Below are 26,325 nucleotides of genomic sequence, written 5' to 3' on the forward strand. Positions count from 1 at the left end.
CCAGGCCCAACTTACGAAGAGGAAAGCAATTACCTTCTCCGCAGTTCCGCCTGGCTGAAAACCAGTCCTGATCTCTTTGACGGGAGTGGCCTGGACACATGGGTCATCGGCTCCATCAGTCAGGTCCGCTGTCTCTGGGTTGCTGGGCCTGGCGTCAGCCTCGGGCCTCTTGTGGTGTGGGCTGACCCTGGCCACTGGTTTGTGCCTGGACCCCAGGTTGTCATTCTTCTGCTGTGGGAGCCTGGGGGTATCTGTGTTCACCAGACACTGGGTGCTGGTATCGGCTTTGCATTCCAATTTGGGTGAACTCCTCGATCCTGATAATTCCTTCCTCCTTGGGCACCCAGAGCCACCCTTGGCAGCTTCTGCAGAGGCCAGCAGGTGGGCAGCACGGGAAGGAGTGTCCCCCACGCCCTCTGGGACCCTCTCCTCTAAGCTCAGGGAGCTGCCAAAGAGAGGCACCGAGGAGGCCTTGCTGACCATTGTTTTCTGGGGATGTTCACCCTGGTTGTTGAGACCCGTGGCCTTGGAAGAGGTCATCAGGACGTGCCTAGAGCTGTCCTCTGTCAGAGGCCTGCTGGGACCAGAGAGGGTCCCTGGGAGGGAAATGCAGTCCCCTTCACCGTCAAACTCTTCCTCATCACTGGCGTCGTCGGTGTCATAGCAGCCCACCCTCCTCTGGCGGAGGAGAGGGTTTCGGAGGGCCTGGGGGCTCCCAGGGAGACTGGTTTGTCTGGCAATCGTCACCTGCTTGTGGAAGAGCCCAGAGGACCGCTGGCTTCCTAGCGACACGAGGCTGTTGGCCCTGGGTTTTCCTGGTTCCCTGGGAGCTGGTGGGGATGGGGAAAGAAATAGCCAAATGAAATAGGGTTTCCCGTCTGGCCTGGTTTTATCATTTAACCTCCCTCTTACATAGGAGCATTCCCATGTTCGCCGCTGCCAGCTATTCATCCTCTGGCCACTGAACACCAGGCTTAAATGATCCGGCTTCTTGGGATTTGCCCAGAGTGGATGACTGGCTTCCCTTTTTGTTTGCTTGCATTCATTCATTCATTCATTCATTGATTCATTCATTCATTTTTTACTCAACCTCTGGATTGTTTAGCTTAAACATGTACGCTTTCTAGAGACAGAAATGTTTAATTCAGCCCCCTGATGTCTAATACGCTGCTGGGGTTCAAACTAGATGCTGCTGCTGGGAAGTCCCCTCTAGGAGGATGCTGGGAGGCCAAGCCTCGCATGCCTGGACCTTCTTATCACACGAGGCCCTTCCTTCATTTGCAAAGATGGGGGGCTTGGTACAGGTAGCTCCTAGAGTGTGGTACAGGGAAGATTATGATCTTCTGAGATTCTAATCTACGTAAATTCCAAGCTGGGAGGAGGGAAAGCTTGTGCTGCTCAGCAAACTCTTCATATTTTGCACATGAGCTCGCACCTTGAAATGCCTCTGGCCGAGAGAAGGGTAAGCTTGTCGGCTGTTCCAAATGACAGACAGAGTGGCCAAGTCTGCACAGGGATGTTCTTGTGTGGACATCAGAAGTTAAAAAAGAAAAAAAAAGAGAAAGCCAACCACACGAGCAGAAGCCCGAGGAATCAGTGTGATGCACATCAGATCGTTCTCTCATACTCTAGTGGGAGCACCGTTCAGGAGATTCAAAACCAACTGTTTGAGAGTATTTGTCTCCTAGGGGTTCTGAATCTTCCACTCACTGTCTTCTAAAAAAGAATGAAGGTAGGGCCTGGTGAGGGGCGGGACCTGCAATTTGGCCAGGGTTCCCCTGAACCAGAAGGCCGCAGGTTGCCAACCTGCCTTCACGCCATAAACTTCACGACGATGCTACCTACGTGAGTCGCGTCTACAGGCTGCCCAGCGTGGCCACCTCCAACCATCAGGCCACAGGACGGGCGCTCCCTCCCTCCACCCCGGGACCGGGGCCAGTCACCAGTGGTGGGCTGCGCTTTCCGAAGGTAGATTGGGAATTTCGGCCACGCAGACAGGGGGCTTGTCCTCAACCCAAAGCCTGGTTCCCAGTTCCCTGTTCATGTGAGACCACCTGCTACGGAACGCGACGCGGCCCGGGGTGGGACACAGCCACTGCTTACCAGGGGTGCTGGGTGGCAGGCCACTGTCCTCGGAGGTGCCGCAGCCACCGCCTGGCGGATCCTCGTCCTCGGAGCCGGCCACCACGAAGTCTGACAGGGAGCCGGGGACACCGTGGGCGAAGTAGTGGGAGGCTTCAGCTTCAGTAATCAGGGCGTCCTGTTGGGGGAGAAGGTGCTGGATGATGAGGAAGGCCTGCCGGGGGCTCATGGTCTGAAACGGGAATTCCTAGCTTTCCGAGAACACTTGGCTGTAATCCCTGGTCATCTGCAACAGTGGCCGTAGTAGACACCCACTTCCACTTACTTTAGGATGGCTAAATTAAACAACTAATGAAAAAGGCAGCGGTTGCTGCCAGACAATGTTAAGAGATTTTTTTTTTTTTGGCCAACTGTTTAGCGATGGTCAGAAATGCCACAGCAGCAACATATCAGCCATCCCAGGAAAAACACTGGGGGAAGAGATAGGAAGATAGAATGACATTCCAAGCCACTGGTTCAGGCTAGCGATGGAACGGAGAAGGGGGGGGTCTGAATCCTGTGCTCTGATCCGCTGGGATTGAGGAATCGCCAGCTGGGAAATACTCCAGGCTCCATAAAGTCACAGGTCCTCCCCGAAAGCCAACTGGGGAGCCCTTGAGTATGGAACAGTTTGAAAATTATTTTTTAAACTGCAGCTCAGTTCTTTTATTTTGTTGCTCTGTTCTTTTCTTAGATGAGTATTTAAGAAAAGAAACACATTTTTGTATTTGTTCTCAAATTAGCATCATTGTCATCGTCTGTGTAGAGTGGATAAAATGACTCATGGACAAAACCATGGGCTGGGCCCTCAGGCTGCACTTGTGGGGCCCCAGGGACTGATTCATGGGCCAGCCGAGTGAGGCAGCTGTGTGCCTTGACTCACCTTTTTTGCCAGAGAGGGACTCTTCAGGGGGGTACCTGTTGGAGAGAAAATTCACCATAATGTCAAAATGGCAAAGCTCACCTCCCAACAAACAGGCTCACTTTTTTCACTACGAAAGAAGGAGCCAAACATATTAGCCCCTCTTTGCTCGGCTGACATCGATGGGCTATGCGCACAGGTGCAGACATGCATGCACTCAACCTGGGCACGGGAGCCCCCCTCCAGCCCACCTCCCACGGTTCTGCTCATGCTTCAGGCCCTCACTTGGAGCTACTGCCTCCGTGACGATCCCGGTTGGGGTAACTTCCTTGGAACCTTAAAAGTATTTTATACAACCCATACACCAGTCTCCATAACACAGTTTAATTATGAGTGGATGCTCCTCATCTCCCTTCCTCAACTATTTATCTGTAAGGCTGAGACCTTCACTGATCTGACCCCACAACGCTCAGCACGGCACCTGGATCTCAGAAGTACTCAGTGGTAGCCACTGAATGGACTGAAGGATCAATGAACAAAGAAACATCACGCAAGGAACTCATGAAGGAGCTGGGGGGAGGGCTGAATGCCTATTTCGGTTTTTAGTAGAAAGATGAAAAGATTCGGCATTGAAACTTTCAATTATACGCCATGAGCAAAAAGATCGTCCGCATGAAGTTGGTAGCTTAAGAAAATCCTTCCTAGATGATTGAGTGGGTATGTGGGGATTATGAGGGGACGGCTTGTAGGCAGGTCAGGAGAAGGCGTTGGGTGAATAAGGAGCCCATTATGGCTGTGCCCACTTGAAATGTATTAATTACGGATGCAAATAATCGGGGTATTACATGGTTGCCAAAAAATCCTATGCCTTCCTTTTCCTCTGACAACCAGTAACTTATGTCTCAGTTCCTTTTTCTCTCCCAGCATCAGTGTTGACATCAGTAATATCTTGAGTTGAGACATGTTTGCAGAGTCTCTGGATTTCCATTCTACTGGAAACATTACTTTTAAAACTCAACGCAATGTTTCACACATAAGACTTATCAGAAATTCCTACTATCTCAATGCTTCTCTGCTCAAACTTTCCCCTTAAGAAGGGGGAAATCACCCCTCATGAATAAATAAATAAAATCTTTAAAAACAAAAAAAGAAGGGGGAAATCATGATTTGGGGAGCTTCTGCTACCCTTCTTCAGTTGAAACTTCAAAAAATATCTACTAATCATTAAAGGAAGGCTGCCATACTGGGTGGGAACTTTTAGTTCACGTAAAGAAACCCCAGGCTTTGGAACGGAGATCACTCCGTCTATCAAACAACCGATATTTTGGTGTTGCTTCATTTTTACCTAGAACATTTCAGATGAATTGCACATAAACACATGAAATGCTGTTAACTCATTTTTGCAAATTATCTCATAGTGTGAGGAGCATGCATAATTAGAACTGTACTATAAAGTGCAGTAAATAACGGCAGCAATAAAAAGTAGCAGCTAGGAGAAAGCATGAGATCTCCCTGACAACAACTTCTGGCAAACCCGATAATGACAAAGAGCCCAACAGCACTGCACGGGGCAGGGCTCCTGGGGGAGCTTCCTGAGAAGCTCTTCTGAATGTGGAACGAAGATGTACAAATACGGTACCTGAGCCAGGAGAGGAGCTGGCCTCTTTGCTCTCCTGATAAGTGCTGCGTGCGATCACTAAATCCATTTCCTGCTCGGAAACCTGTTTTTCAGCAGAAAGCACAAATTAGATGGTTTTATTTATTTCTCCTTCCCCAATCAAAGTAGTTAGGACCCGAGTCGGAGGCTGAGTACAGATAAAGAGGGAAACCACAGCATCGAAGATTATGACCATCCTCAGAAGCAATAATCCAGGGCACGTAAGGAGAGCTGGGTTAGCCGATCACTTCCAACAAATGCATTTGAAGCAAGACCTTCAGCTGGTCCCCAAATTCACTAAGGCACTCAGGTGCTACAGGTACCAACCACATGGCTGGTACCCACCTCTCTCTAAAACACTCACTTCTTTTGTTCCTTGATTTAAACAATTTCAAACCTACATAAAGCTTGTAAGAGTAGCACAAGAGGAGTATACTCTTCACTATTATTTTTTTAAACACTGCCACATTTACACTCATGCTTTTTTTTTTTTTAAAGAGATTTTGTTTATTTTGGGGCGGGGGGAGAAAGAAAGTGCATGAGCAGGAGGAGAAGGAGAGGGAGAGGGAGAGAGAATCTGAAGCAGACTCCATGCTGAGCGTGGAGCCCAGTGCAGCGGCTCGAATCCATGACCGCGAGATCATGACCCGAGCTAAAACCGGGAGTTGGACGCTGAACTGACTGAGCCATCCAGGCATCCCACTCATGCTCTTTCTTAACACACACACAGTTTGTTTGTTTGTTTGTTTATTTATTTAGATTTTATTTATTAATTCATGAGAGACACAGAGAGAGAGAGAGAGGCAGAGAGAGGAGTAGGCTCCAAGCAGGGAGCCCAATGTGGGACTGGATCCCTGGACCCCAGGATCATGCCCTGGGCCAAAGGCAGATGCTCAACCACTGAGCCACTCAGGCATCCTTGTTTAATTTTTTACTAAACCTTTTGGGAGTTAGTTGCAGACATCATGAACCTTCACCCATAAATATTTTAGCATGTATCTCCTAAAAACAAGAACATTCTCTTCAATAACCCTGGTACTATTACCATTCCAGGAAATTTAACATTGACGCAAACGACTAATTTACATTTCATATTTCCATTTAGCCAACTGTCCTAATACCACCCTTCAGAAATGCTATTCAGCGTATGTCTGTAGATGGGAGTAGCTCATAGGAAGTTTGATGGCAGCTTGTGATGAGATAGGTTTTTCCTCCAGAATGCTTATCAACACTCAGTTTCTTTCTTTTTTTTTTTTTTTCTTTTTTAACATTCAGTTTCTTTCGCCAACAATGTTTTGCTGGGGAAAAATGTCCACTAAACTGAGTAGTGTACATGATGATGTAATTGATTTGCATTCTGGTGCAAGCTCCTTATCTTGTGGATCTTTGTAGATTGTCACCAACCGACACCTTTGCATGGTAATGCTTTATAAAAATTTTCAGGGTCTATTTGTCATGTCAAATAATACAAATTATTCAAATAATAATTCAAAACACTGCTGAGCCTAGCCTTTCTTTGTCACAATACTGATATTTTGGAAGAAACCCAGGACAATCAAACACTCAATTAGGATTTGTTTGATAGTTTCTTCATGCTGAGATTTAGATTATGTATTTTTTTGGCAGAAAAACTACAAAAACTGTTTCCTTTTCAGTGCTTCTGTGAGGTACTCAGGGTCACTATTCCATGTTTCATAACTGGTGATAACTCTGGCCACTTGTTAGGATAGAGTTCCACCAGATTTCTTCACTGGATTTTTTTTTTCTTATTCATCAGTGAGACATCTGTGAGGAGACAGCTTGAGACAACATCAATATCCTACTCCCCAGTATATTTTTACTTAATGGTTTTAGCATCATTGATGATTCTTATTTGGATCAATTTTTACAATGAAATTTTAAAAATAGTCATTTTATAACTCTTTTCTTTCTATATTTATTGTTATTATGGTAAAGTCATGGATTTTTTCCCCCTTAGTTATCCATAATTGTCATTATTCATGGAAGAAAAATTTAAAAGCCTGATAAATGCTTAATTATGAGATATTTTATTTTTATTTTAGTTTTTATTTTTTAAAGTGGTTTTTTTTTTTTTAAGATTTTTAAAATTTATTTATTCATGAGAGAGAGAGGCAGAGAGACAGACAGAGGGAGAAGCAGGTTTCATGCAGGGAGCCTGATGTGGGACTTGATCCCAGGACTCCAGGATCATGTCCTGGGCCAAAGGCAGGCACTAAACCACTGAGCCACCCAGGGATCCCCATTATGAGATATTTTAAAAGACAATTACATAACTTTCACTGAGTTTCTTTTTTAAAGGTAAGAATACTATGAACTTAGAATGGTAATTTTGTGTAGAGAAATAACATTTAGCATAAATAATATTTGGACAAGGTAGCAATTTGTCTTAATAAGCAAATAAAGCTACACAGGATTCAGCATTACATTTTAACTTAACAGATAAATCATAATCACATCATGCTTACGTAATACTTTCTAGTAGGCCTCACAGGAAATAAAACACAGACACATACATGCTCACAGCCATATATACTTACACAAACACATACTTCATAAAGCAAAGAATAATTTTGTATAAATGAGTGAGAGAAAATATCAGCTTAGACAGTGGTTGCAAATTTTTCTTGACATTAGACTTTCAATATTTGCAACTGTTTGTCTGAGTGGAGAAAAAATGGTTGGGATTTGAGACAAGTGAAAGATTTCCTGGATAATTCTATTCATGCTGAGAGCCCCAGTACCAGTTAAAAATGGACCCCTATGACCTTCCTCCAGCAAGTCCAAATCTTAGCTTGTCTAGACCTGGAGGCTTTGAATATCCCAGTTGGGCAGCCACTGCTCCAGTCATTATGAGAAACAGAAGAAAAGAAAATCCCTGTGGTATTTCTATTGGAACAACATGAAAACTAAGGAAGCACATACATTTGGTATCAAAACGTACTACTGGCATGAAATGTCGGGGTGAGTGGTATAAAAATACATTAAATATAAAGTGGAATCTTGACCAAAAGAAAAATATAGTATGATATTACAACTAAAAACACCATGTTTACCTAGGAAGAAATGTGAAATCTAGTCAAACAAATACTGAAATCTGGTTTTGCTGGATGTATCTCCAACACCATCACAACGACCGTATTACTGTGGCTGGAAACATGAATCAACCTGTATTCAACAGGATCACAGACCACCAGTCCAGGATTATTATGTTTTGCACTGAAATGCCATTTTGATGTTTGATTGTATTGGCAAATTAGGCAGATGCTTTTGGGCTGAGATGAAGCAGACCTCCAAACAAATCATAACCTGTGCTGTGCTGGAATGGATTTTGAAGTCAGACATGCCTTGAAGCCAATGACTGCAAACCACTGAGAACTTAATTTTTTATAATGTTGCTGAGGGATGTGGTAGGTCAGCCCCAGCTTACTGGACTGCTTCTCAAGGGGGAAGCGGGGAGGAGGTATGGCCAAGCAGGTGATGGAATCCAAGAGAGGACCCTGGAGGAAGGAGCCATGACCACTCTAGATGTGAGTATGAAGCAAAATACTGTTAAAAATGACCCGTAGAGAGCCATGGTGATAGCAGGGAGATAAAGCAGAATAGGTTGTAAGGGAAAGTATCAGGACTACAAAACAGAAAGGAGAAAAATAGTAAGTGACAAGTAGAAAATATGGAAATAGGTAGAAGCAGGACTTGATGTTATATTAATGATATTCAAGAAGTTTTATTTAAGACATAGATGAGAATGCATATAGATAAGAAAAAACAATCTGGGAAAAAAATAGTAGCAGAGTTGACTTTGAATCAGTCTAATGGCAGCCGTTGTCCCAGCACTGTGGGGAACCAGGACAACAGAACTCCTGGGACACTAAAGATGATCCCATAAAATTAACATACTAAAGAAATCTCAGACATGGGAAGACCCACAAGGTCTCTCTGCACAGACTTCTTAGTCTCAAAAATGACATACGAGTCCATCAAGCACAGCAGCGTGGGCCCATTTAGGATATAATAGTACAAAGGACACACAAGAGGTGGTCAGACGACAGACATAAAAAGAGTTAATGTTCTTTTTTTTTTTTTTTTTTTTTTAAGATTTTACTTACTTATTTGACAGAGAGAGAAAAAGAGAGAGCACAAGCAGGGGGAGCGGCAGGCAGAGGGAGAGGGAGAAGCAGACTCCCTGCTGAGCAGGGAACCCGACTTGGGGCTCCATCCCAGGACCCTGGGATCATGACCTGAGCTGAAGGCAGACACCCAACTGACTGAGCCACCCAGGTGTCCCAAAGAGCTAATGTTCTTAAGGAGCATTTTGAGTTGTTGAAAGGAAAAGGTTAAATTTGGAAAAAATACAATATGATTGCAATATTAGAGACAGGCTAATTTAAAAAGATTTTTACAATAAGTACTCAAAACAGCAAAAAATAGTGCTGAATGCCGGTAGAGTCAAATTTGCTGAAGTGGCCTCTGATTAACCTAAAAAAATTAAAAGCAACTCCTTATGTATAGAAAAGATACAACCAAATATCAGCCAAGGCCAAGGATACAGAGGCTATGATTATCTGTAAGTTCAACAATGTGCTACTGATGCAAAAGAAAAAAAAAAACTAGTAGGCGCTTAACCCTTCATTACAGAAGTGTTCTGCTCAGGTCGAGGATGGCCTGGGTAGATCATTTAGTCCAATGCTTTCAGATCTTCTTGATGCAGAAACCCAGAAAGGTTAAGTATCTTACCAGAGATGAAACAACCAGCTGGGACTTATTCAGAACCCAGTACTCTTACCTTCTACCACATTTTATATTCACAAATAACAATGCCAAAATTTTCTAATAAAATTTCTAAGAGTGTGAAGACGAAGAAGTCCAGATTAGTGATTTGTTTCCCATGTGTATCAGTTATTTGGCCATCGTGTGACCACAAGCTAATGATTCCCATGCCCAGCCGACATGGGAATGAAAGTTATTCTTGTATAAACTGTCTCACCAAAGAGCGTGCATCATCATAGGAATATGTGTGTCACCGCTACAGGACAAACAGCCACACCTACATCCACACCTGGATGATTTGCTAGAATTTTTTTTGGTATGGAAATTCATTCTGATGATTAACTAAAAACATAATATACTAGCTATACTCAGAATAATATGAAATACTTCACCTTTGGATTAGGGTGCCGGCCGATGACAAGGCGAACGGGTCCTGGAGGGCATTTGCTCAGGATGGTATGGACCTTGCTTAAAGCAGCATGGCGGACGTTGACTGAATTCACTTCCAGGATTTGATCTCCGCGGCTAGGGAGGGCAACATGACCAACACTCTGTGGTAACAGCTAGCTTTTTACAAGATCTCCTTCTGGGAGAGGTTTATAATATGAAATCTTTTCTGAATGCCTTAAACAAGCATATGGCATCCTTTCATCTTTGCATGTGGCTAAACAAGCAACACATTCATATAAATACATTAGACATTAAATTGACAAAGCCAGCATGCATATCTAGCTGCATTTTCAGAAGCAATAAAGTTGATAATGGGACAATAGCAGGGATCATCATTTCTTGAGTATAAACCAGGCACCATACAAAGCAATTTACATAGCAATACTTTGAACAGGTATTATTATTCCTATTATTCAGATAAGGCCCCAGGCTCAGAGAGGTCACCCTGATGTCACACACTGTTGAACTCAGGTCTGTCTACCTTTTGATCACCACAAGATAGGCCCCTGGCCACCATCATTTTCTTTTTTCCTACCATCTTGAAATGATTATTGTAATATAATTTGAGGAGGAAATATCTGAAGCTCAAAGGTTACCCAAGAATTTGTAAAAACGTTTCAAATTTGAACAAATGAGAAATTGGGGACAAGATGCCCATTTTGACTTGAAATTATAGGCAGAGAACTCAGTTAGAGAGAACAAAGACTCTTTATGTGGGGTTTGAAGAATGTTCATTTGGCAGGCTCCAGACATATGGAACCATTCAAGGAAGAAACATCATCTTGGGATGTCATTAAAGGATTTTTTTCCTGGGGTTCTAAAAGTATATTTTCTTTAATGTACTTTGGATGATTTGCTGAATTTTTTTTTGTATGGAAATTCATTCTGATGATTAACTAAAAACATAATATAATCTATTAACAGAGCCCCAAAATGGCAACCTTAAGGAATGTCATTTTGCCAATTTCTCAACTGCTCAAGGACTTAGAAGTTACGAGGGAGAAAGGTGATACTGTTTGCACAGGGTGTTTTATGCAATATGTGTACATTCCTGTGAAGTTTAGGTGGGCGCAGACCCATTGCAATTACTATATAACAGAACACCTAGCCATCTCTTGTATAAACAGAATACTCGTGCTACAACTCAACTATCTGGATTGAGAAATCAGACATGCAGTGATTTCAGACAATAAGCATCTAGACAACATCACTCAAAAAGGAATGAAACAACAGGAAAGGTTTAAGAGATTATACTTAATAATAAAGGCCTTCTGTTGAACGGCATGATTTGGGGACTCTTTCGTATCCAGTGATTCTGAATGGTTATGAGCGCTTCCCAGCGTCACATATGAATTTTACATAAATGAATATAAACATGAAAGAAAATACTTAGATGACCATAGATATCTATATAGAGTTGTATTTTGTCAAGTTTCTGAAACTGAACTTCTGAGTCCAAATAGATCAAAACAGGGAAGCCAATATCCAGAGTTCAATCCGATTTTATTTAGATTAGCCTTTCACCTTCAGAAATACTTTTTAAAAAAGATTTTTATTTATGTATTTGAGAGAGAGAGAGAGAGCACAAGCAGAGGCAGATAGAGAAGCATACTCCCTGCTGAGCAGGGAGCCCAATGTGGTACTTGATCCCAGAACCCTGGGACCATGACCTGAGCCAAAGGTAGATGCTTAACAGACTGAGCCGCCCAGGTGCCCTGGAAATGCTATTAATTGTAATCTTGGCTATATTACTGCAAATAATACAAAAGTTTAGAATCTCATAAAGGATGTAATAGGGCAGATACCTTACATGTACATTAATTCATAAATTCATGAGCACACCAGAAGCCCACACTATCAGGTTTACAACGAACCTCAGATTGCTCTCCATCTTGGCCACTGATCCCGGGGCCAGGCTGTGAATGTAGATACCAGGAGGGCTGTTCTCTAGAGCCAGGCAGCAGGCACCAATGCCTAATCCAACTCTTGGCTCTGTGACAGGCATCGGACAGAGAACACAAAATTTTTAAAAAAGTATAAGTGATTTGAACCTGCATTAATGTATATTTAGACCAATAACTCTTTATTTTTGACCAGACTCAGAATGTAAATCTTGCTTTTGTCAACATCATATTCTTTTTAAAAAATATTATTTATTTATGTATTCATGAGACACAGAGAGAGAGGAGAGGGGCAGAGACACAGGCAGAGGGAGAAGCAGGCTCCCTGCTGGGGAGCCTGGTTCAGGACTTGATTCTGGAACCCCAGGATCATGACCCGAGCCAAAGGCAGACACTCAACCACTGGGCCACCCAGGGGCCCCAACACCATCATACTCTGTAAGCGAAATGAGTCTGTAGCAGAACCAGGAGCTAACTATGGCCTATGAGTTATTCAGTAGTCCGCTCTCTGCTTAGTCTAAAGAGCCTCTTCCAATCTGTTTTTGGAAATAGGCAGAGTCAAAGTAATATATATATATATATATATATATATATATATATATATATATAAAATTTTTTTTTTAAAGACTTTAAGTAATCTCTACACCCAATGTGGGGCTATATGTGACTTACAACCCCAAGATCAAGAGTCGTGCACTCCATCCAGCCAGGGGCTCCAATTTTTTTATTCTAGATACACAATTTTAGGTTTTCTTTCACTTGCCTTTTTTAAGCAACTAATCTCTTGGTTACTTAATTGCTCATCATATTTCTGTAGTTGGTATAGAGAAAAAGGAAAGAGAGATGAAAAGTAGCAGGAATTGAGGAAGACCCACAATTTTTAGTTGTTAACTATATTAACTATAATCTCTTGTTCTTTAAAATTTTTAAAAATATTTTTTATTTATTTGAGAGGCAGAAAAAGTGAGTGCATGAATAAGGGGAGGGGAAGTGGAAGAGGGAGTGGGAAAGGCAGACTCCCCACGGAGGGGGGAGGAGTCGAAGTCGATGTGGGGCTCAATCCCAGGACCCCAGGATAATGATCTGAGCCAAAGGCAGATGCTTGATTGAGCCACCCAGAGGCCCTTGTTCCTTAAAATTTTATATTAGGGCAGCCCGGGTGGCTCAGAGGTTTAGTGCCACCTTCAGCCCAGGGCCTGATCCTGGAGACCCGGGATCGAATCCCACGTCGGGCTCCCTGCATGGAGCCTGCTTCTGCCTCTGCCTGTGTCTCTGCCCCCCCCCATCCCCGTGTGTCTCTCATGAATAAATAAATAAAATCTTTGAAAATAAATAAATAAATAAATAAATAAATAAATAAATAAATACAATTTTATATTAGCCCTGGAATTAAGCTAGTCTGTGATTTTTTTGACTTTTGTTATTATTTTACAGGAGTTTCTGACACTCAGTGATTCATCCGGGATTCATCAGGGGAGAGCTTAAAAGGCTTTGTGCTAGTGGTAACTTCTTTTCACTTTATTAAAAGGGCTAAAATCTCTACTTTTGATCCCACTGTCCATTTAGAGAATACCATACATTGTTGGCAGCAGATTGTTCCAAAGGAACAATTCCTAGAAAAAGTATAAAACGTTAACCTAAGAAGAGATTACACATTGTTACACGAGAGAATACGATGAAAGTGAGGAAGTGCTGGTATCACCTTTGTTGAGTGTTACTTCCATGACGATTCTGTCCTTGGGCCCAGGGGCCTTCCGACCCAGGGACGAAGAACTGCCTTCGTCTGAGCCTGTTGCTGAGCTGCCCCCACTGGTGTTGAAGTTTGGGGAGCTGGATCTGCTCATGTGTGTGGGCGTTGAGCAGGGCGTGAGGCTTGGGCTCAGTAACTTTGTGCGTACCGTTAAGACAAATAATCCACTCCGGATTTGCTGAAAATACAAGAGAGGAGGGCTACAACATTCAGACTGTTCCTAGGTCGAAGGGTGGGGGGAAAAAATCTCAAACCCAAACCAGAAGGAAATAAAGGAAGAAAAATAAAACAAAAGAGCTAAATAAGAATGTTGTTACCTTAAAGGTATGAATGGCTTCCTGGAACGTCAAGCCCTTTATTGGTATTCCATTTACGTCGAGGATTTCATCCCCTAGTGACCAAACAGGAGAATTACATTAACATTTAGAAGAGGATAGCATATGGTACCTGATTTACAATTCTATAAAATGATTTTTATTGTTCCGAAGTGCTTTCATTAGTTTAGCTCCCAGGAATTTCACAAAATGGGACAACTAATAACAATGCATATTCTTTCACAGTATTTCTGTACCTCCATCTTTAATGAAAACAACTAGGGGAAGTATCAAGACTATTCTTTAGCCATTGCCAAGTTTGATAATAGGTGTCCTAAGCTTTAACGAGCAATAACGAGTCCTAAGTCTTTCCTTATAGTGTTTGTTTAAAAACTTAAGCCTGTTGGCAATACAGCTACATGTGAAGACAAAGCCACTTCTATATTCGCAAAAAGAAAGAGTTTTGAGCTTGGGGAATCATCATGAGATGTGGAAAATGGTTTTACTAACAGAGGCAACACAACACAACACAAAACAAAACACTTCTGAGATGTTACTTAAGAATGGCAGCCCTGCCTCCAGAAATAGTCTAGATGCCTGGTCTTCTTGATGCTGTTCCAGGTTCTCAGGCATCAAGTTGGTCGATTACTACACGTTTCTATCTAAGAGACTATTGTGGGCTAATGCCAAGTTGCTCTTTCATTCTCTCTCTCTCTCAAACTATCCTGGACTCATCCTCATCTTCAACCCCAAGAATGTACAGTCAGGTCATTTTTCCAGCTGTTGACAGTGTCTGCTGGGAATATAAAAGAACTAGGACATCCTGTTGACTTATCAGAGTTAGTTTTTGGTTTGTACTCTTGTAACATGGTCTATTTTTTGGAAAAACTGTTCGTCAAAAACATTATAAAGGGGCCTCTGAGAGAACAGATGAATTCCATACAGCAGTGCGGAACGAAAGAGTGACCTCCCTTACCTACAACAAAGTGCAAATAAGCATAACACACCTTTTCACCTCTCATGGGGAGCTAAAACCAGGAGCACACTGTGTATCCCATTAAAGGAATCCCGTAGAGGAGCTTGAAAATGTAGCCGTACCCCATGCGTTTGTTATATGCTTTCTCTTTAACGCAATTACAGAAGTTATAAAATAAGTGAAATAATCCGTTTAAAAATAGTCACCTAACTAGGTGAGGTTTTTGGTTTGCTTCCACACGGGAAAAGGATATGGTCATTAAAATGATTGCTCATGCTCTTAAAAATCCCTATACAAGATTTTTTTTTTCCTATACAAGATTTTTAAAAGATCATTCTACATGCTGAAAATCCATTCCAATGACTTATCTTTATTGTAAATGAACACGTATGAAAAAATAGTATTTAGGAGAATCAAGTGCCATTAATCTTTACCAACTACTGATTTTTCCTTCATTTTTCTCCATTCTACCAGTATTGCAGGATGAATTTCAATCAAATGAACACATGGCATGTCCATTATAAAAATGCTCTGTTAGAATTTTACATCGTTCTGAAACTAGACACAAATATCACCTGGGAGTTAATTCTTCCTCTAAGAGAGAGAGAAATAAATATTCTGTCCATCAAAATAAGCCTGGTCACGTCTTATCATTAGCATATGGGCTCCTAGGGTAGCTCTGCCTAGAAAAAGGAGACTCCAGTGGACTCTTACTAGCTAAAAAAAAAAGTCAGCAGAACATAACAGTATCTATAATTTGGGTCAACTGGACTGATCAGTCATAGTATTTCTGAAGGTAACTACAAATAGTGTGATTTAATCATTTCAGGAAGGGAGTGTGTTAAGAAGGGAGGAAAAAAATCAGGACTCAAGAATAGGTTCTGGGCATCTAATGTCCAGCATGGTGACCATAGTTAGCAGTAGTGTGCTGTCCAGCTGAAAATTTCTAGGAGAGTAGATATTTTTTTTTTAAGATTTTATCCATTAATTCATGAGAGACACAGAGAGAGAGAGAGGCAGAGACACAGGCAGAGGGAGAAGCAGGCTCCATGCAGGGAGCCCGACGTGGGACTCGATCCCCGTTCCCCAGGATCAAGCCCTGGGCTGAAGGTGGCGCTGAACCGCTGAGCCACCCGGGCTGCCCCTAGGAGGGTAGATCTTAAATGTTTATACCTCCCCCCACTGCACACAGTCATCATATGATGTGAAGAGGGGACTAGCTAACTCATTGTGCCGATGGCTTTGCAATCTATGTGGCTATCAGATCATCATGTTGTATACCTTAAACTTCCACGATGTTATGGATCAATTACACCTCAACAAAGCTGGGAGGAAAAAAAGCACTTGTTTAGCAGGTTTATGTGTGGCAAAATGGCAGGTGCTATGGAGAATATAAAAGGTGTATATGGACTCTGGCCCTGAGGCAAGAATGGCCTCAAGCTCTCAAGAATTTTCAAGGCAAGGAACATGATTCAAGGACCAAGGGGATAAGACAGACACTTAAAGACCCAAATAAAAAATATCAAGTCATTCTCGGTATCATCTCATTTAATCCCACAAGGACTCCTCAAGACAGGTATTAATATTCCAAGTTTACAAACTGAGGAAAGTTAGGCTCAAGTTACATCAATTGCTCAAGGTTATGATGTAGTAGTAAGTGTTGGGGTTCAGCACAGGTCTCCTTGACCCCCCAAGCCCACATCCTTGGCTGCTGTGCCACTGGCTTCACATCTTGCAAGGGGGCAGATTCTGATGGAATCAGAGCTCACCACCACTGAGAACCACCGAGAGGCTTTCTCCTCACCTTCTTTAAGTCTTCCATCCTCGGCAGCTGATCCATTTGGGAAAATGGTCTTGACAAAAATCCCCATCTGTCCTCGAATGCAGTCTCGACCTCCAGCAATGCTAAAGCCAAGGCCCTACACCCCAAGCAGAAGGGGGTCCAGGTTGTCATTGCAGTATTTAACTGAGGACATCCGTTCTTGTTTCACTATTTAACTGAGGCCTCCTTCCCAGCTAGGCTCAGAGTCAAGCTAACCAGCTATAAATTTATGTTCCCTTCTCCACTTCCTTCCTCAGATCTATTTGCATTGCATTAGCTATGCATTACCCTAAAGGGAGAAAGTTTTCAGTTCAAACATATGAAATTGCCAGTATCTGACAACTTTTGGTCTCCAAAAACGACAATTTCCAATGGATGGATTAATACCTCAGGAGAGTCATTTTGCACAATTCGGGTGCCATATTTATTTTACTCTTTTGTGTCAGTCTTTCTATTTCGTATAATATCAAAATGGATGTTTTGATATTTGTATAATATCAACTTATTTGTATTATTCTCTTTGTTGATAATGGCAATGCTATGAAATTCATTCAAGGGGATAACTGGGAATATGTCCCCTGAAGCTACAGGGGTGGCTTTTCTTTCAATAGTGGCAGATATTGGAGCATTCTACTCCACCCTCAACTGTGCCCTAGCTCCCGGGTGCTGGTGACTCCCCTCATAAGGACCAAAGGGCATGGCCACCTCAGTCAGCAGCCCACAGGAAAGGAGGCCAGGGAATCCGCTCAAATCTAGACAATCTAGACAAATCTATGTTTTATTTCATAGAAAAACAGCCATAAAGTTAACCATTTAAGAAATACACGCTAACATTCACGTGGGGGCCGAAATAGTGTGCAGGCAGGCGCTCACCTTGCCTTTTTCTTTGTACAGCCCGATGATCGAGATGACCGACGGCCGGATGAGTCTCCAAGGCGATTCCACCTGAGTGGTGCTTAGGGAGCGAGTGGACTTTTTCACAATGTGGTATTCCTAAAAGTCAGCACATGGCAAGGTCAGGGATGGTCTCATTTACTCTTCTGTGGCCTCTGGCATAAAAATATATTCAGATTTGCAAAATCCCAGGTGGTTTTTGGGTGAGAGAGCCATTTCTCTCTGCTCCCTCTCTGCTCCAGCAGCTTAAAGGAGTTTATGATCGATACCTCTGGAGGCCCAGCCCCCCCTCCACAGATTACCATCCCTTCCTCTCCATAGAATGAGCTGCTTGGAGGCTGCAAGCACCCAGTGTTGCTCTTTTCTTGACTGTACCCCACACATCTTCCTCCTTGCTTCCTGGAATGGATTCAGGAACCAGAAACCGAGAGGCCTCAGAGACATAGGACGGCTATCCTGTGGTCAAGTTCTCCCTGGAAGCCGCTCCTATCCCCATCCCAAGTTCACAATCATGGATAGAAAGTATCTTGCCATTTTCAGCTCAATTCACTCAACCAAAAACGCACCAAGCCCTTGTTTCTTAAAAAACCCAAACCGCAAGCCCGACAACTGTTATTCCATATAAAACACCCCACTGACAAACTGTGGCCGCTTCAGTTCTAACCCCTCACATTTGGAAAATAAAATACTTTTCCATAAGCCACCCTTTCCCTCTTCCTGGCATGTAGGAGCTCAAATCTCAGCCACTTTCCTGTCCATCACCCACGTGTACACGTGTGTAAGCAGGGTACACTATTTATAACATAAACAAGGGATTATTGCTAAAGCACTTTTACAATTTAGCTTCTTGGGATAATAAATCTCTTAAATGAGACAGGTATTCCAGCATAAGCAAAAAGGAGAAAAAAACCACTTTGTGTTTAATCTGAGAAAAGAGACATCAGAAAATAGTTTCTAACCTTAATTAGTACATTCTACATCCAAAGGTAGAGAGATGTCTGCTAATGATATTTTTGTATTCCTGGCAGCTTAGAATAATTATATTATGCAGTTTTACAAAATATCTGCCAGCTATGCTGGCCTCCCAGACTCTGATTCATTTAAAAAATGTTGGCTTGGCAAGGTTACTATCCTTTTACTGAAACCATCATGGAGATGGCCAGACACAGCCCATGGGTTTTCAACCCTTGACTACAGAGGTTCACGTGTGGACTTGTGAGGGAACTCTGACCACCAATCTCCAGCCGCACCTCCTTCCAGCTCCCCTTTGGGAGCCCGTGGGGACCAGAGGCCTGCATGTTTCATCGTTCTGATGCGTTTCAGGGCGCCCAGTGCACTTTTAAGACTCTGCCATCTAATATGGTGGCCATCCCCTGTGGTGGTCTCAGCAGCCACTTTGCATACGCTCAGTAGGCACACGTGGCTACCGTACAGGGCCGTACAGACATAAAATACTTGCATCACTGCGGAAAGCTGTATTGGGTAGCTCCACTCTAGCCAATGCTCTGTAGGGGTGGGAGAAAGAACCAGCAAAAAAAAAAAAAGGGGGGGGATCCCAGCAGAAAAGAAGAAGAAAACAAAAAGGGCAATTGGACGAGGGGGAAAAGTCTTTCCTCTAAAATCTTTACTAGCCTGTGCTTTCTAGAAGCCTCATTAGAAACAGGTATTTCTGGGCTATAAATGTGGTCGGGCTTCTGGGCAGGTCAGTTCAGAAATCGCCTCAGTGCTAGGCCTCCCTGGCTGTGATGGCAGGAAACCCTCTCTCATTTTCTGCACTAACCGACACAGCCTACAACTTTCTGATCCACCCCCTGACTCTGCTGGTCCAGTTGGATTATTCTGAGCAGGCCACAGGCTTGTCTCCAGTCACGGGTTTGGAGGAACTTTAATCAGGACCCACGCAGGTTTTTTTGCTCTGCTTTTTCTCCAAGTCCCAACTCAAGTTGTCTTTGGGTAGATTCCACACAAAATAGCCTGATCAGCAATTGCCTCTGGAACATGGGCACTTATTTTACTGGGTAGGTAAAACTTTGTTCACAGTGCTTGTGGCCTATCACTTTGGGCGGAATACTCACTGTCTTTGAGATTCATCGGCCTGTCTGTAAAATGGTGATAACACACCAAAAGTAAGACCCGACCCAGATGACCTGCTGCAGATCCTTCATAACTCTACTGTCTAGGAGTCTACATGGGCTTATGGATGCCATTGCTGCCACCGTCTGCCTCCATGTCTGTTCTGTTGTAGACAAGATGCCAATGGTTTCTCTAGAGCATTCTGGCTGATGGTGCCAGGACTGAAAGAACACCCCACGAGTTCCCCAGAGATTGAGGCTGCCCTCAACTTGGTTAGGACCTCTCTACCCACTTTGAACTAAGTTGAGGATGATATAATTGAGGAAGAGCCCTGTGAAGAATTATGGAGCCCCGACCCTTCTGGGGCAGGCCCTGGAATATTAACATCACCACCTATTTCACCCCTATCTGCAGCCCCTCTGACCTTGCCTATTTGACTCATTACTGTGTAACAGGTAAGATCCCAGACACAGTAGGCACATACATGCACTCTCTTCTTCTTTTACGTGACCCAACACCCACCCACCCACCCAGTAGTTAGGCTGACACCTGACGCGCCCACTAAACAAGCAATGGTGGTTGACCACAGACCATGAGGCGCCATTGTCTCCTGGCAGTTGAAAGCAGTTCTCAGTTCCAAAACACACAGTAGGAAGGGGATCAAGCTGTCAAGATCCAACAAAGGATTATTTTTCTCTACAGTTTTCAAATCCTAGGCTGACTTCCTCCTAACCTCCGTGGATAGACCTTGCTCTCTCTGCTACATCTCTGGTCTCAAATACTCCTGCCCACACACATGTTGTTCTTCACAGCATGGATGCTCTTGTTGGTCTCTGGAGGAGTAAAAGAAAGCCTAGCGACCCAGGGGTGGAAACATGCTCTTACATCCCTAACCAGGCAACTCTGAGAAAACAAAAAGGCTCCATGGTACTGTACTACCTGTGATGTTCCCGTAGAGTCCAGTAGCTGGGGAAGAGAGTGCTTTCGGCCATCTCGGGAGACTTCCAACATCCTGACCCGCGGGTCCCCATTTCGCAGCATCAGCTCATTATATTCCTCAACAGACTCTAGACGGTGTACACCCCCTTGTAAAAACATGGAGAAAAACATGGTGTGATATGGGATGGAAAGAATCTTATGAGAGCATCACAGGCATAAACTTGTTGCATTAACAGCCACACTTCATGGTTTTCAGAAGGCCTGGTGTTTAATACTCTCTAGGCACCGAGCTCATCACTTTCTACCAATAACCTCTGCCTCAGCTGGGGCCATTAATGCCAGATTATGAAGAAAGTGCCAGTCCTTTGAAGGGACCGGACTGGATATGGGAAAATGTTTATGTTTCATCCAAGTAAGACGTAGCCGGGGTTGATAAGGCAATAGACAACAGTGAAATGCTATCAGTAGATGGTTTTCTAGTGAGGAAGGAACATTACCATGTGGTTGGTATAGTTTCATTGTTTGGGTAGGTGGTTTTTTTTTTTTTTTTCATTAAATTACTTTTCAAATAAACTTTTTTTTTATTAAAGAACAACTTACGGGGACATACACACATCATAAGCGTACAGTTCCATGAAATTTCACAAAGTGAACGTTCCAAAACCCAATACTCAGACCAAGAAATAGAATATTACTGGAACCCAAAAGCCACTTTAGTGCCACTAACCACCCTTCAACCATGGTAACCATTATCCCGACTTCCAACATCATAGATTACTTTTGCCTATTTTTGAAGTTTATATAAATGAACACGTAGACATGTATCTTTTTAAAATATCTGGCTCCTTGTTCTTAGCATTGGTTTGTGAACGTCTCCATGTTGTTGCTAATAGTCTGGTCATCCATTTCTGTTTACTGTGTCATTGTATAAACTTACCACAATTTGGTTATCCGGTCTGTTGCTGATGAACACTTGTTTTGTTTCCAGTTTTAGATCTAGAACAAGGGTCAACAACTTTTTTTTTTCTTTTTTGGGTAAAGGTCAGATAGTAAATGTTTTAGGCTCTATGGGCCACAGATGGTTTCTGCTGCATATTCTCTGAACATCTTTTTTTTTTTTTTTGAAAACAACCCACCGGAAATACAGAAAGCACTTCTAGCTTGTGGTTCATACAAATATAGCTGTGGGTGGTAGCTTGCTGATCCTTGATCTAGAATATACTGCTATGGAACATTCTGATACAAGTCCTATCTGTGGGGTGTGGACCTAGGAGTAGAGTTGCTGAGTTACGGGGATACAACTACCTTTACCAATGTTGTAACACCATTGTGTGTGAGTCTTGGTTTCCCCATATCCTTGCCATACTTAGTGGTACCAGTTTTTAAAATTTTAGCCATTCTCATGGATATATAATTACATTTCACTGTGGGTTTTTTTTCTAAAAGATTTTATTTTCAAGTAATCTCCACATCCAATGTGGGGCTTGAACCCACAGTCCCAAGATCAAGAGTCCCACACACCACTCACTGACCAAGCCAGCCAGGGGCCCCTCATTGTGGTTTTCAAATTACATTTCACCGATGATTAATGAGACTGAGTGTCTTTCAAATATTCATTGGTTGTTTTACTTTTGTAGATTTGTAGAGTGGCTTTTTTTTTGTAAAGTTGTAAAGTGCCGATTATTATTATTTGATAAAGTTGTAAAATCCTGTTTTGCTTATTCTTTTATTGGGTTTCTGTCTTTTTGGTGTTGATTTATAGGTGTTTTTTTTTTTATTGTTAATAATGTTTTGGATATGAGTCCTTCATGAGATCTACGTATTGTAATTATCTTCTCCATGTCTTAATGGTATTTTTAGATAGCAAAAATTTGTAATTTTATTTTTCCCTTTATGATTAGAATTTTTGTATTTTTTTTAAAGATTTTATTTATTGGGGAGCCTGGGTGGCTCAGCAGTTGAGCATCTGCCTTTGGCCCAGGGTGTGATCCTGGGGTCCTGGGATCGAGTCCCACATCAGGCTCCCTGCGAGGAGCCTGCTTCTCCTTCTGCCTGTGTCTCTGCCTCTCTCTCTGTGGGTCTCTCATGAATAAATAAATAAAATCTTTAAAAAAAAAGATTTTATTTATTTACTTGAGAGAGAGAGCACAAGCAGGAGGAGGGCAGAGGAAGAGGTAGAAGTAGGCTCTCCAATGAGCAGGGAGCCCAAGGCATGGCTCCATTCCAGGACGCTGGGATTGTGATCTGACCTGAAGGCAGATACTTAATTGACTGAGCCACCCAGGCCCCCCAAAACTTTTGTGTCTTAAGAAATTTTTATAGTGGGACGCCTGAGTGGCTCAGCAGTTGAGCACCTGCCTTTGGCTCAGGGCTTGATCCCAGATTCCTGGGTTCGGGTCTCACATTGCGCTCCCTGCATGGAGCCTGCTTCTCCCTCTGCCTGTGTCTCTGCCTCTCTCTGTGTCTGTCATGAATAAATAAATAACATTCTTTTTTTTTTTTAAAAAAAAAAAAAGAAACTTTTATAGTAATTTTTAAAGACATCTTTATCAACACCTAGTTTTTATTATACACCATTTTAAAATAAGAAAATTTAAGGGCTTTAATCTTAAACGATGGCTTGATCACATCATAGCTATAACCTTACAATGTTTACATTATGTGTTATAAATGATATATACCCGTGTGTGTGTATAGCTATATACACATACAGATTCTTTAATACCAAGTTCTCCTAGACTATGTTTCATTTGATCACCTAAAATTCAGTTTACCTAAACATTTCTCAGAAAGTTTTTCACGGAATAAAACAGGATGATTCTGTACTCTTTTAAAAAATATATATTGAGTTTTTAGTGGTGATGAAAAGTTAGAAGAGTGCTGATGCAGTTATACTAAGGTGCACATCGCTAAAAGCTTGGTGTTTCAAAAGCTACATATTAACTTTGTGATACAGGTTTTCAAACACCTGAAACTCCTTTGCAATCAAAGAGAAATTTCCATTTAAAAAGATCACAAACCTAAGGCATTAACATGGATAAATCAAAAATACCAAAATTAAAAGGGAACCCTGCTGGCAAAAAAGGAAGTACGAAGTAAGGAAAATTCAGGTTAGACTATCAGGGAAAATGTTCCATAAAATCGCTATAGTCATTTCGGAGCTAGACGAGGCAAAAATCTTAGTGGGAATGGCTGGAACTTCTTTACAGAACCTCCTTAATAATTCATGACTTACTAATTCATGGCCAGATTAATCCATCTTGGCAGGCTTACTCATCTGAAAAAGATTTATTAGAAGAAAGTGCCGGTTGAGCTGACAGGGAGGCACTTGCCTCAACAGAAGAGAAACCACATACGGTAGTGTCTGTAGATAATATGCTGATACGTGAATACCACCAGAGTGACTCACTTGTAGAAAATACGAAAGAAGTATCCAAGTTTACAGGACAAATTAGCAGTTGATCACATTAAAATCTCCCGTATTCAAAAGTCTTTAGACTGAGCATATCTCACAGCACTGACCGAAGACCCGGTTCCGCAAGCCTCTGTCACAAGGCCTCCAATTACTTTTCCAGCCTTATCTCCTGCTGTCCTGCTGCATGAATTCGTTGCTGTAGCCTGCTGATTCTCAAAGGAGACGATCTGTCCTCCTCCCGCATCCTTTCCAAAACTGGGGAGCCTATAAATATTGCTTGACATTTAACTTCGCTTTGCCGGCACCATCGTCTCCCACCCCGGGGGGGGGGGGGGGGGGGGGCTTACCCCTAATCTCGCTGATGGGCTCTGCTGGGCTCAGCCTGTTCCTGGTGGGTCACTGGCTCTTTCAGGTTGCCGAGGAGGAGCAGTTGCCAAAGACTAACCAATTTCCCCCCATTGTCCCGAAGCATCTCTTGTGCACTTTCTCGTCTAGACCACCGTTTGCTTCCTTGGGTTCTCTTAAGTCTTGCCAGGGCACTGGCTCTCCTCAATCTTGTGTCCTCTGGATGCCTCCCCTGAGTGCCACAACCCAGAGAGCCTTCCATCTTCGAACCTCTTGTGGGTGCCTTATCGTGGCCTACAAGCTCTCGAGAATACGCTTGTCTGAACCTGTTCAAGCATCTTCCCCTCCTGAGAGGGAAAGGGGGGGACACCAATTACAAGAAGGTTGCAAAAATGATGATGATGAACGTGATGTCAATGATGGCAGTGGTGACAAGGGGGCAGCTATCATGTGGGGTGGGCTGTGACAGCCACATTCTGGACGGCCGGTGCCACATTCATTCTCTAAACCCCATCTTTCAACTGAGACCGTATAGTGACCGATTCGCAGAATAAGTGTACATTATTATCCTCACGTCACACATGAAGAAACAGAGACCCAGAGACGTCGAGTCACTTGTCTCACGTCACACAGCCAGTCATGGCAGAGCTGGGAACTGAACACAGTCCTCCCTGGCTTCATGCATGGGATACAGATTTGCTTACTGTGGTCCCAGGTGTATGGGGAGGACAGAAAGAGGGTGACATCCAGTTGTGGCAAACAGTAGCCACATGTGGATCTACTACTCCGCTGAATGTGCCACTTATTCTAAATTAATAGTAGGAAGAGTGTCAGAGAATTATGATCTGAAAGGCTCCCAGCTACATGCCCCTCCCCATGTCTGTATCTAGAAAGCCCCAGACTGGGGAGTAGGATTCTCTTCAAGACTCACAGGAAGCCGAGGGGTGGGTAAGAACTGCCTGCGAGGCAGGTGATCTTGCTGGCACGGAATGAGCGACCTTTGGGATTCCCTTAACTTCTCTGGTCTCATCCATAAAACGAGGAATGTGACGGCACGGGTTTCAAAGGTCCCTGGTACTCCCCCCAAAGCTCTGTGGCTCCCCTGGGAACCGTATAAGGTGTTGATTAACTCTGCCAAGACAACGGACCTAAAGATCTCCATCCGTTGTGCCCCTGGGACTCACAGGCCCCAAACATGTGCAGGAATTAAGTGTATTTCTCTCAGTTGATCCTGGGGGCTGCAGGGGAGCTGGCCATTCTCCCCACATGAGGACCCTGGCACGACGTCTCCCCTTCTACTTCCCAGCCTCTGGTTTGTCACAGACCCGTGTTTAGACATACACCGCCTAATAACAGGAGTTACGAATACAAACCAATTCACTTTGTTACTCGGGTTTGTTCCAACAAACAGATGTATTTCGTGGTCCTATACCGGTTGCTTTACCTGAGAATAACTCAGGAGAGGGCCAGACAGGTGGTGGTGGTGGTGGTGGGGGGGGGGGGTCCTGGTTGGCAGGCACAGATAGCACCCCTCCGCACCAACTGGTCTGGAAGAGGAGACTGACAATTTTTTGCATGTTAACAAACCATGGCTGCTTTTCTGTGCTTTGCCTGTCTGTCTGTCTAATCTGCTCACCCCGGCAAGCCAGGATTATTATCTCCTTTTTTTCAGGTGAGGCAGTAACAGTTCAGGGGCTTCAAATAACCGGCCCGAGGTCACATGAGATGTCTTTGGTGTGTAGGCGGCCAGGGCTGGCTTGTCCATCGGGCCAGTAGACACAGCACCGAGGGCCCACAAGAAAGTTTTAAGTATAAGCATCATAGCAATGAAGAGATCACAAAGAGCCCAGCTTGTATCTTCATCCGGATGCAGCCACAAAATATGTTTCAGGTTGTGTGTTGAATGGGGGAAAGAACCCATTGGGGAGTCAGTGCCTAGGACCCACGGCTCATAACGGGTCCCTGCACATGACCTCTGTTTTCAACACTGACTTTCTGTCTCAGGGCACAGGCCAGCT

General features: G+C 43.3%; 1 protein-coding gene across 6 annotated transcripts in view; it reads right to left on the reverse strand.

Moving 5' to 3' along the window:
• The window catches only part of PDZD2 (PDZ domain containing 2), a 358,446-nt gene that overhangs the window by 23,483 nt on the left and 308,638 nt on the right, over positions 1 to 26,325 (reverse strand). For all 6 annotated transcript variants that reach the window (XM_077896342.1, XM_077896341.1, XM_077896343.1 and 3 more), the window contains 11 exons: positions 20,548 to 20,693; positions 17,515 to 17,634; positions 16,624 to 16,738; positions 13,847 to 13,920; positions 13,482 to 13,707; positions 11,753 to 11,870; positions 9,821 to 9,953; positions 4,623 to 4,704; positions 3,005 to 3,039; positions 2,104 to 2,260; positions 34 to 830 (listed from right to left, as the gene is read on the reverse strand). In XM_077896342.1, the coding sequence (XP_077752468.1) occupies positions 34 to 830; positions 2,104 to 2,260; positions 3,005 to 3,039; positions 4,623 to 4,704; positions 9,821 to 9,953; positions 11,753 to 11,870; positions 13,482 to 13,707; positions 13,847 to 13,920; positions 16,624 to 16,738; positions 17,515 to 17,634; positions 20,548 to 20,693 (2,003 nt within the window). The remainder of the gene's footprint in view (positions 1 to 33; positions 831 to 2,103; positions 2,261 to 3,004; positions 3,040 to 4,622; positions 4,705 to 9,820; positions 9,954 to 11,752; positions 11,871 to 13,481; positions 13,708 to 13,846; positions 13,921 to 16,623; positions 16,739 to 17,514; positions 17,635 to 20,547; positions 20,694 to 26,325) is intronic.

This window comes from Canis aureus, chromosome 4 (assembly GCF_053574225.1).
Source record: "Canis aureus isolate CA01 chromosome 4, VMU_Caureus_v.1.0, whole genome shotgun sequence".
NCBI classification, from domain to species: Eukaryota; Metazoa; Chordata; class Mammalia; order Carnivora; family Canidae; genus Canis; species Canis aureus.